Source organism: Caretta caretta, chromosome 25 (genome assembly GCF_965140235.1).
Source record: "Caretta caretta isolate rCarCar2 chromosome 25, rCarCar1.hap1, whole genome shotgun sequence".
Taxonomy (NCBI): domain Eukaryota; kingdom Metazoa; phylum Chordata; order Testudines; family Cheloniidae; genus Caretta; species Caretta caretta.
The window spans coordinates 20,291,472-20,303,312 of NC_134230.1; the positions used below are offsets into that span (position 1 = coordinate 20,291,472).

Genomic DNA, 11,841 nt, shown 5'->3' on the forward strand with positions numbered 1-11,841 from the left:
AGGCTCGCGGGGCCGCGGCCTCGCACCAGGAGCAGGCTCTTGTCTCTTCCCAGGGGAGACGCAGCACCCCAGGCCTGGAGTTGCACTTCCCCCTCTGTGGAATAAGCCGTTTTAGGGGAGGAAGCGGGTGTTCCTGCCACCCCCTGTCCTTCGGGTGGCACACGCTGACCCACAGATGAGCTTAGGGCAGCTGTTTTTGTTCATCAGAGTGCTTTTACCTACTTTTTATTTGTAACCTTCGCCATTTTGTCCTGTCTTTATCAATTAGTGAATTCTCCTTCTTTCTTTGATAGGGTTACTGCCCTAGTTAATGCGAGGAAGCAATAGATCTGCTATCTCTTGATTTTAGCAAGACTTTTGCCACAGTCCCACATGACATTGTCATAAGCAAACTAGGGAAATGCTATTTAGATGAAATTACTAAAAGGTGGATGCATAACATGTTGAAAGACCATACTCAAAGCATAGTTATCAATGGTTTGCTGTCAAATTGGGAGGGGACTAGTGGGGACTGCAGGAGTCAATTCTGTGTCTGGTACTATTCAATATTTTCATGAGTGACTTGGATAATGGAATGGAGAGTATTCTTCTAAAATTTTCAAATGACACCATGCTCGGAGGATACATGCACTATGGAGGACAGGAGTAGTATTCAAAACAACATGACAAATTGGAGAATTGGTCTGAATTCAGTAAGTTGAAATACACTAAATACAAAGTACTTAAGGAAAAAATCAAATACACAACTACTAAATGACTAACGCGGTTGTACTATATCTGAAAAGGTTCTGGGAGGTTATAATGGATCACAAATTGAATGTCAACAATGTGATGCAGCTGCAAAAAAGGCTAATATTCTAAGCTGTATTAACAGGAGTGTTGTATATAAAAGATGGTAGGTAATTGTCTTGCTCTATACAGCAATTGTGAGGCCTCAGCTGGTGTATGTCCAATTGTAGGTGCTCTACTTTAGTAAAGATGTGGACAAATGAGAGTGAGTCCAGAGGATAATAAAAATGATAAAAGGTTTTGGAATACTGACCTATGAGGAAAGGCTAAAAAGAGAGTCATATTTCATCTTGGGAAAAGAAAACTGCTGAGACACTTAAAATATGGTAAGGGCTGTTACAAAGAGGGCAGTGATCAATTGTTCTCCTATGTCGGCTAAAAGTAGGACAAGAAGCAATGGGCTTAATCTGCAGCAAGGGAGATTTAGATTAGCTATTAGGAAAACCTTTCTAACTGTAAGGGTAATGAAATTCTGAAACAGGCTTCCAAGGGACGTTGTGGAATCCCCACTACTGGAGGCTTTTAAAAACAGGTAGGCCAGACACTAGTCAGGGATAGGCAACGTTTACTTGCTCCTGCCACAGCACAGAGGGCTGAACTTGATTACTTTGATTCTGTTTATTAAACTCCCACGATTATTAATTGAGCAATATTTTACTTATTTTCATAATTAAATGTTACAATTTTAACCTAGAATTGCACTTAGTATTCTTCCAAAACAGAATGAGGGACTAAAGAATTGTAAATATAAAATCAGTTCAGTGGGGTGAGGCTGATAACTGCCAAGGTACCATCAAGGTGCCACCATTCTCCCTTGCATATATAGTCCAATCACAGAAAAAAGGTTGTAAATAAGCTTTTCTCACTTGTAGTTCTAGGTCTATAGTTATTTTGAAGAGTTACAAGCAGTTTAAGAAGAGTTTTAGGAAGCAACCAGAAAATATTTAAGAGTAATTCTAGATGTAGACAAACGACATAATCCCTTGAATTCATAAATGAAGTTTATTATGTAGGACACTGTTGAAGTTATCCTCCTTTCAAAGGAAAGAAGAAAAAAGGTATCTACCAGCTAATATTAGAACAATACACTAGATAAATTTCTCCAATAAGCTTGAACTACCTTTGGCCCTGATCCTGCTGAGAGCTCTGCAAAGGATCCATATCCTTGCACCTGAGTAGAGGCTCAGGGCCTTTACTAGTAGTTCAAGAAGATGGCTGTGCTGTGAACATAGTTTTAAATGAACAATGAAAAAAGTGCCAGGATACAAATGTTTACATAAAATTAATAAAATATACAACTTGGAGAGCAGAGATTTGCGAAGTCATTTCCTTTGAATAAAAAGCCTGCTCAGAATCCAAAACTGTGGAAAAGAAGACATTCACTTAGTCCAGCTAACTTTGGGAATGTCATAATGTTCAGTCAGAGCGTCCAAGTGTCTGTTGAAATCCTAGGAGGAAAAAAAGTATTTTAAGATATATATTATTGACATACTTGATCTTGCTGTTTCCTCCTCCATGTTTATACTTGGCAATTCCAGATCAAACCAGTAGCACAACTGGTACAGTATCCTGTCTGCCAGCACCAGATAAGAACATAAGAGCAGCCATAGTGGGTCAGACCAATGGTCCATCTAGCCCAGTATTCGGTCTTCCAACAGTGGCCAATGCCAGGTGCTTCAGAGGGAATGAACAGATGCTTCAGAGAAAGGGGCAAGAAACCCCACAATGGATAGTTATGAAATAGAATGCCCCGAAGGAAAGTTTCTACCTAATTTTCCATCAAGTGGTTGGCTTTTGACCTTGTATCATTTAAGAAGTCCTTATAGGTGGCTAATCCTTTTTTGGATCCAGGTAAAAACTCTTGATTTCAATATGGGTGTGAGCTACACAGATTACTTTTCTTTTATCAGTTGTAAATCTGTTCCCTTTCAATTTCATTCACTATTCCCCTTTTGCTGTATTTAAAGAGATTACAAAGAAATATCACATTTATCTTTCTATACCACCTATTTTGTATACCTCACTAATATCCTTGTCTTCTCTCCAAAACAAGGACAGTTCTAATCCTCCATTTTTCTCTTCATATATAAGTCTCTTATGCCTCCATTTCTGCTGCTTGGAGCAGGGGGGAGCAAACTACAGCCCGCGGGCCGCGTCCAGCCTATAAAGCCTTTTAATCTGGCCCTCGAGCTCCATTGCCCCACTCTGGCGCTCCTGCTGGAGAGTGGGGTCAGGGGCTTGCCCCGCTCCGGTGCTCCCGCGTGTTCAGGACCTGTGTGACAGGCATGAGGGTGCGCATGTTACTCTGGCTGCACAACCCAAACACACCTCACGCGCCATCAGAACCCGGAACGTGCAAGCCCACTTGGCTGCTACTTGTTCGCTTAGCTGAGTGCTTGGTGGCGGTTTTCAAAGCTGTGGGCTGTCGGGACCTATTGGGGAGGAGATTTCTGAGAGCAGGGGGCTGGTGAATCTCAATGAGTTCCAATGACTGGAAGCTGACACCCGACAAATTCAGGCTAGAGAGAAAGGGCGTAAGTTTACTTTAATTATTGTAAGACATTGTTATGACGGTATATTTAGAATAGTAAGTAAGGTTTTATGTTTATTTCCAATAAAATGTATCTTTATTTAATAAAGTTTATTTGAATATCTCTGAATTGTTAACTTTGTGAGCATTCATGGCCCGCTATTCAATTTCCATACCCAGATGTGGTCCTCAAGCCAAAAAGTTTGCCCACCCCTGCTCTAGAGCCTCTTCTACACCTGCTGTGTATTTTGAGATAGGATGACAGGGTGATAAAAATTGAACAAAGTATTTCAGTTGAAGATGTGTCACCAGTTTCTATATTTCCGAACACTGACTACTTTCCCCCCTTACTTAATAATTAATTTAGAACCCAGCAATGGGTACCATATGCATTACACTTTGCATTTGTCAACACTGAATTCCATAGCCCGTTGTATTGCCCGTTCACATAGTTGATTAGGTCCCCACAGCAGCCCCAGGGCAGCCTGCACCCCAAACCCATCAGCCCCACCCCAGAGCCTTCACCCCCCACACCCCAACCCTCTGCCCCAGCCCTGAGCCCTCTCCTGCACACCAAATCCCTCAGCCCCACCCCTGCCCACACCCCAATCCTGAGCACCCTCCCACACTCTAAATCCCTCAGCCCCACCCCGCCACACATCACCTCCATATTGGAGCACATAAAATTAATTACACACATGGATGTAAAAAATTAGAGGGACCATTGCTTACCTCAACTCTTTGTTTATGAGTTTTGGAGGCTTTCTTCAGTATTCTTTCCATTTGCTAAAATTTTAACACAGAAGCACACTGCTGTGATACTTTTATTTTTTACGTGTGAACACAACACATTGAGTCTGCATTTCACAACTTAGATTTGACCTTTGCCTTGAGGCAAGCTACAAAAATATCCTTTAGGCAAGTTTAAAGTAAAAGCAAGTTTCACGTAGGCCAAACACAGCCCAGCCTAACCCTAACCCTAACCCTAACACCCCTGCCCGACCCCCAGCACTGCTCAGAAGGAGCTGGCCCCATACCCTTTTCTCTTGCATCTTCTCATAGGCAAGCTGTGCAGGGGTCCGCTTGTCCAGAGCCCGCTTCTTCTCCTCCTCCTGCTTCTTACTGCTCACGATCTGCTCCAGGATTTTGCTTTTGTCCTTAGCCACCTTCTTCTTCTTCCTGGAGCAAAACAGACCGAGCAGCTTCAGAGGAGAGGCCAAGGAAGCCCCCCAACCACTGAACCATCCTCCCTTCCCACCAGCGGCCGGGGGCCCCACTGACCAACCCGGGAGCTCACCGCTTCCCAAGCGCCGGGGCCGCGCCGCTCCCCTTCAGCCGCAGCGGCGCGCGCTGCACACCCTCGTAATCCGCCATCCCTCGCCGGGGCCTAGGCCAGGCGCACGACCGCTTCCGGGTTACACACCGGGGGACCCGGGTCGCGTGGGCGGGGCTTCCTGGCACGGGGCGGGGGAACAGCTTGAGGCGGGAGCGAGGTTTCCTGCCCGTGAGGCGCGCAGTGCGCAGCCCCTGCCCCCGCCGGCAGTGGGTGGGGCTGACCCCCGGGAGCCGGGCGGCGCTCGGGACCCGAGGGCCGAGCTCTTGTTGTGCTGTCAGTAGCCGCCGCCCCGTGGGAGGGACAGGAGGAGTGTTGTGTTGTGTTGTGCAGTGCACGGGTAGCTTTTCCGCTGTAAGCAACGTGACCGTCACAACCGGTCCCCGGCCCCGGGGAAGGCCCCGCCCCAAACGGAACTTGCCATAGTGCATGAAGGAGGAAAAACCAACACGTCCCCGGAGTCGCCTCTGCAGTCGGGCCTCTCTGGGCCCAGCTGGGCGGTGGGGCCGGCGCTCGGACTCTGCGACCGCCGCGGGCTGGCGCCGGCACAACGCAACGCAACGCAACACAACACAACAGCAGAGCGCGGGAGGGAGCGTTCAGAGCTAGAGCGCTGGTGGAGAGGATCCGTTTCTTCTGGTTTAAAGGCACTTTTGTCTCCTTACCAATGCAGGGCTGTTCCAGCATTGAAATCATTCGGCTTTGACATTGTAACATACTGGCTGCCGTGGCTTTCGTTGTCCTCATTGTGTTTGTCTGTTAGAGCCAAGCAGAAGCTAAAGTGCTGTCCTTTCATTGTGCTCTGACAGTTGGCACCTCTCACAATTTTATTGCAAGTTTCATAATATTTGGTGTTTTTCTTAAAGCCCCAGCTGCTGGAATCAGGAGGTAACAGGAACATCTCAGCTTTAATTTTTTAAAGTTTCTTGCCCCAGTGGTTGCAGAAAAGAGCTTGAAGACATGAAGCAAACGAAACAAACCATAAAGGCTCATAAATCAAAGGCAAATAAGAACCCCCCCCAAACTTCATAGGTGCTGTAACTAGGGGTGCAGGGGGTGCCTTAGCACCCCCTGACTTGCAGTGGTTTCCATTATATGCAGGGTTTACAGTTTGGTTCAATGGCTCTCAGTGTCCCCACTTGTATGGCACAGCTTCCGTATGAGGAGAGATTAATGAGACTGGTACTTTTCAGCTTGGAAAAGAGACGGCTAAGGGGAGATATGATTGAGGTCTGTAAAATCATGACTGGTGTAGAGAACATAGATAAGGAAAGGTTTCAGAGTAACAGCCGTGTTAGTCTGTATTCGCAAAAAGAAAAGGAGTACTTGTGGCACCTTAGACTAACCAATTTATTTGAGCATGAGCTTTTGTGAGCTACAGCTCACTTCATCGGATGCATACCGTGGAAACTGCAGCAGACTTTATATATACACAGAGAATATGAAACAATACCTCCTCCCACCCCACTGTCCTGCTGGTAATAGCTTATCTACCTGATGATCACTTTAGATAAGCTATTACCAGCAGGACAGTGGGGTGGGAGGAGGTATTGTTTCATATTCTCTGTGTATATATAAAGTCTGCTGCAGTTTCCACGGTATGCATCCGATGAAGTGAGCTGTAGCTCACGAAAGCTCATGCTCAAATAAATTGGTTAGTCTCTAAGATGCCACAAGTACTCCTTTTCTTTATAGATAAGGAAGTGTTGTTTACTATTTCTCGTAAAACAAGAACTAGAAGCAAATGAAATTAATAAACAGCAGGTTTAAAACAAATAAAAGGAAGTATTTCTTCACACAACGCACAGTCAACCTGTGGAACTCCTTGCCAGAGGATGTTGTGAAGGCCAAGACCATAACAGGGTTCAAAAAAGAACTAGATAAATTCATGGAGGATAGGTCCATCAATGGCTATTAGCCAGGATGGGCAGGAATGGTGTCCCTAGCCTCTGTTTGCCAGAAGCTGGGAATGAGCGACAAGGAACGGATCACTTGATGATTACCTGTTCTCTTCATTCCCTCTGGGCACCTGGCACTGGCCACTGTTGGAAGAGAGGATACTGGGCTAGATGGACCTTGGTCTGACCCGTTCTTATGTTCACTATAAACATTGTTCCAGCGCCCCTGCCAAACAATTTTTTTTTTCAAAATCTCATTATTTTGGGGGCCTGACTCATGACTGTTGAATGCTTGAGGCTGGCAATACCTCAACTGAAAGATACTAATTATGTAAAAACAACAAGGAGTCCTTGTGGCACCTTAGAGACTAACAAATTTATTTGGGCATAAGCTTTCGTGGGCTAAAACTGATGAAATGGGTTTTAGTCCTCAAAAGCTTATGCCCAAATAGATTTGTTAGTCTTTAAGGTGCCACAAGGACTCCTCGTTGTTTTTGCTGGTACAGAGTGTCAAGGTTCTTCCCCCACTCTGAACTCTAGGGTACAGATGTGGGGACCTGCATGAAAAACCTCCTAAGCTTATCTTTACCAGCTTAGGTCAAAACTTCCCCAAGGTACAAAATATTCCACCCGTTGTCCTTGGACTGGCCGCTACCACCACCAAACTAATACTGGTTACTGGGGAAGAGCTGTTTGGACGCGTCCTTCCCCCCAAAATACTTCCCAAAACCTTGCACCCCACTTCCTGGACAAGGTTTGGTAAAAAGCCTCACCAATTTGCCTAGGTGACTACAGACCCAGCCCCTTGGATCTTAAGAACAATGAACAATCCTCCCAACACTTGCACCCCCCCTTTCCTGGGAAATGTTGGATAAAAAGCCTCACCAATTTGCATAGGTGACCACAGACCCAAATCCTTGGATCTGAGAACAATGAAAAAGCATTCAGTTTTTTACAAGAAGACTTTTAATAAAAATAGAAGTAAATAGAAATAAAGAAATCCCCCCTGTAAAATCAGGATGGTAGATAACCTTACAGGGTAATTAGATTCAAAAACATAGAGAACCCCTCTAGGCAAAACCTTAAGTTACAAAAAAGATACACAGACAGAAATAGTTATTCTATTCAGCACAATTCTTTTCTCAGCCATTTAAAGAAATCATAATCTAACACATACCTAGCTAGATTACTTACTAAAAGTTCTAAGACTCCATTCCTGGTCTATCCCGGCGAAGACCCAGCATACAGACAGACACAGACCCTTTGTTTCTCTCCCTCCTCCCAGCTTTTGAAAGTATCTTGTCTCCTCATTGGTCATTTTGGTCAGGTGCCAGTGAGGTTACCTTTAGCTTCTTAACCCTTTACAGGTGAGAGGAGCTTTCCCCTGGCCAGGAGGGATTTCAAAGGGGTTTACCCTTCCCTTTATATTTATAGGTTTCAGAAGAACAGCCGTGTTAGTCTGTATTCGCAAAAAGAAAAGGAGTACTTGTGGCACCTTAGAGACTAACCAATTTATTTGAGCATGAGCTTTCGTGAGCTACAGCTCACTTCATCAGATGCATACCGTGGAAACTGCAGCAGACTTTATATATACACAGAGAATATGAAACAATACCTCCTCCCACCCCACTGTCCTGCTGGTAATAGCTTATCTAAAGTGATCAACAGGTGGGCCATTTCCAGCACAAATCCAGGTTTTCTCACCCTCCACCCCCCCACACAAATTCACTCTCCTGCTGGTGCTAGCCCATCCAAAGTGACAACTCTTTACATAATCAAGTCGGGCTATTTCCTGCATAAATCCAGGTTTTCTCACATCCCCCCACCCCCATACACACACAAACTCACTCTCCTGCTGGTAATAGCTCATCTAAACTGACCACTCTCCAAGTTTAAATCCAAGTTAAACCAGAACATCTGGGGGGGGGGGTAGGAAAAAACAAGAGGAAACAGGCTACCTTGCATAATGACTTAGCCACTCCCAGTCTCTATTTAAACCTAAATTAATAGTATCCAATTTGCAAATGAATTCCAATTCAGCAGTTTCTCGCTGGAGTCTGGATTTGAAGTTTTTTTGTTTTAAGATAGCGACCTTCATGTCTGTGATTGCGTGACCAGAGAGATTGAAGTGTTCTCCGACTGGTTTATGAATGTTATAATTCTTGACATCTGATTTGTGTCCATTTATTCTTTTACGTAGAGACTGTCCAGTTTGACCAATGTACATGGCAGAGGGGCATTGGAAAAGCAGCATCACTTGCCCCATAACCTCAGCCCTGCGGAACGCAATGCCATCCACAGCCTCAGAAACAACTCTGACATCATAATCAAAAAGGCTGACAAAGGAGGTGCTGTTGTCATCATGAATAGGTCGGAATATGAACAAGAGGCTGCTCGGCAGCTCTCCAACACGAGTTTCTACAAGCCATTACCCTATGATCCCACTGAGAGTTACCAAAAGCAACTACAGCATTTGCTCAAGAAACTTCCTGAAAAAGCACAAGATCAAATCCGCACAGACACACCCCTGGAACTCCGACCTGGGATATTCTATCTACTACCCAAGATCCATAAACCTGGAAATCCTGGGCGCCCCATCATCTCAGGCATTGGCACCCTGACAGCAGGATTGTCTGGCTATGTAGACTCCCTCCTCAGGCCCTACGCTACCAGCACTCCCAGCTACCTTCGAGACACCACTGACTTCCTGAGGAAACTTCAATCCATCGGTGATCTTCCTGATAACACCATCCTGGCTACTATGGATGTAGAAGCCCTCTACACCAACATTCCACACAAAGATGGACTACAAGCCGTCAAAAACACTATCCCCGATAATGTCACGGCTAACCTGGTGGCTGAACTTTGTGACTTTGTCCTTACCCATAACTATTTCACATTTGGGGACAATGTATACCTTCAGATCAGCGGCACTGCTATGGGTACCTGCATGGCCCCACAGTATGCCAACATTTTTATGGCTGATTTAGAACAACGTTTCCTCAGCTCTCGTCCCCTAAAGCCCCTACTCTACTTGCGCTATATTGATGACATCTTCATCATCTGGACCCATGGAAAAGAAGCCCTTGAGGAATTCCACCATGATTTCAACAATTTCCATCCCACCACCAACCTCAGCCTGGTCCAGTCCACACAAGAGATCCACTTCCTGGACACTACAGTGCTAATAAACAATGGCCACATAAACACCACCCTATCCCGGAAACCTACTGACCGCTATTCCTACCTGCATGCCTCCAGCTTTCACCCTGACCACACCACACGATCCATCGTCTACAGCCAAGCTCTGCGATACAACCGCATTTGCTCCAACCCCTCAGACAGAGACAAACACCTACAAGATCTCTGTCAAGCTTTCTACAACTACAATACCCACCTGCAGAAGTAAAGAAACAGATTGATAGAGCCAGAAGAGTTCCCAGAAGTTACCTACTACAGGACAGGCCTAACAAAGAAAATAACAGAACGCCACTAGCGGTCACCTTCAGCCCCCAACTAAAACCCCTCCAACGCATTATTAAGGATCTACAACCTATCCTAAAGGATGACCCAACACTCTCACAAGTCTTGGGAGACAGGCCAGTCCTTGCCTACAGACAGCCCCGCAACCTGAAGCAAATACTCACCAACAACCACATACCACACAACAGAACCACTAACCCAGGAACTTATCCTTGCAACAAAGCCCGTTGCCAATTGTGCCCACATATCTATTCAGGGGACACCATCACAGGGCCTAATAACATCAGCCACACTATCAGAGGCTCGTTCACCTGCACATCCACCAATGTGATATATGCCATCATGTGCCAGCAATGCCCCTCTGCCATGTACATTGGTCAAACTGGACAGTCTCTACGTAAAAGAATAAATGGACACAAATCAGATGTCAAGAATTATAACATTCATAAACCAGTCGGAGAACACTTCAATCTCTCTGGTCACACAATCACAGACATGAAGGTCGCTATCTTAAAACAAAAAAACTTCAAATCCAGACTCCAGCGAGAAACTGCTGAATTGGAATTCATTTGCAAATTGGATACTATTAATTTAGGCTTAAATAGAGACTGGGAGTGGTTAAGTCATTATGCAAGGTAGCCTGTTTCCTCTTGTTTTTTCCTACCCCCCCCCCCAGATGTTCTGGTTTAACTTGGATTTAAACTTGGAGAGTGGTCAGTTTAGATGAGCTATTACCAGCAGGAGAGTGAGTTTGTGTGTGTATGGGGGTGGGGGGGATGTGAGAAAACCTGGATTTATGCAGGAAATAGCCCGACTTGATTATGTAAAGAGTTGTCACTTTGGATGGGCTAGCACCAGCAGGAGAGTGAATTTGTGTGGGGGGGTGGAGGGTGAGAAAACCTGGATTTGTGCTGGAAATGGCCCACCTGTTGATCACTTTAGATAAGCTATTACCAGCAGGACAGTGGGGTGGGAGGAGGTATTGTTTCATATTCTCTGTGTATATATAAAGTCTGCTGCAGTTTCCACGGTATGCATCTGATGAAGTGAGCTGTAGCTCACGAAAGCTCATGCTCAAATAAATTGGTTAGTCTCTAAGGTGCCACAAGTACTCCTTTTCTTTATATTTATGACACAGAGTAACACGGCTACCGCCCTGAAACTAATTATGTAGAGATACCAGTCATTTTCATTAGTGAAGTTCGAGAAACAAGAATTTGGCAATGTTTGCATAATTTTCAACAAAAACAGTGACTCTGACTGATTTGTGCACTTTACAGCAGGAAGTAATAAACTGACCATAAAAACCAAAAGCAAGGTAAAAATTGCTGTCTCCATTTAAAAATTATTCTTATAAATGCAAATCCTGCCCTTCTAATAAGGAACAAATCAATTAGAGACTAGAAATAGTTTTTTGGAAATATATTCCTACAAAAGGAGTTTTCTTATCATAACTTTTCTGTCACATGTGGCCAAACATATGTCTGAAAGCCCAAGAGTAATCAGGATAATATCTGGTAAAAATAATTTTATTAATGTATTTGTTAATTTGTAAATTTGTCAGTTTAATATGTTTGTTAAAACAAGAATGGCCCACATTCTCTCTGAGGTACACCAATGTGTATAATAAATAATAAAGTTTATGTTAAATACCATGGAAATTTAATTTTGCATTTTCCACCCTAGCATGTATTTCATATGTATATCTGAAAATATATGCTTGTAATAACATGTTGTTGATGTACAAATTATGTACTCTCATTATTTTTCTATGTATAACAAATGTGACTAATTATGACCGAGTAAAG

General features: G+C 44.3%; 1 protein-coding gene across 1 annotated transcript; it reads right to left on the reverse strand.

Annotated features, from left to right (window-relative positions):
- Window positions 1–1,772: 1,772 nt before the first annotated feature.
- On the reverse strand, window positions 1,773–4,772 carry FAM32A (family with sequence similarity 32 member A). The gene is made up of 4 exons (XM_048830720.2): window positions 4,617–4,772; window positions 4,357–4,498; window positions 4,052–4,105; window positions 1,773–2,237 (listed from the first exon to the last, which is right to left on the reverse strand). The coding sequence occupies exons 1-4, from the start codon at window positions 4,691–4,693 to the stop codon at window positions 2,169–2,171; spliced, it is 342 nt and encodes a 113-aa protein (XP_048686677.1). The 5' UTR covers window positions 4,694–4,772; the 3' UTR covers window positions 1,773–2,168.
- Window positions 4,773–11,841: the final 7,069 nt, after the last annotated feature.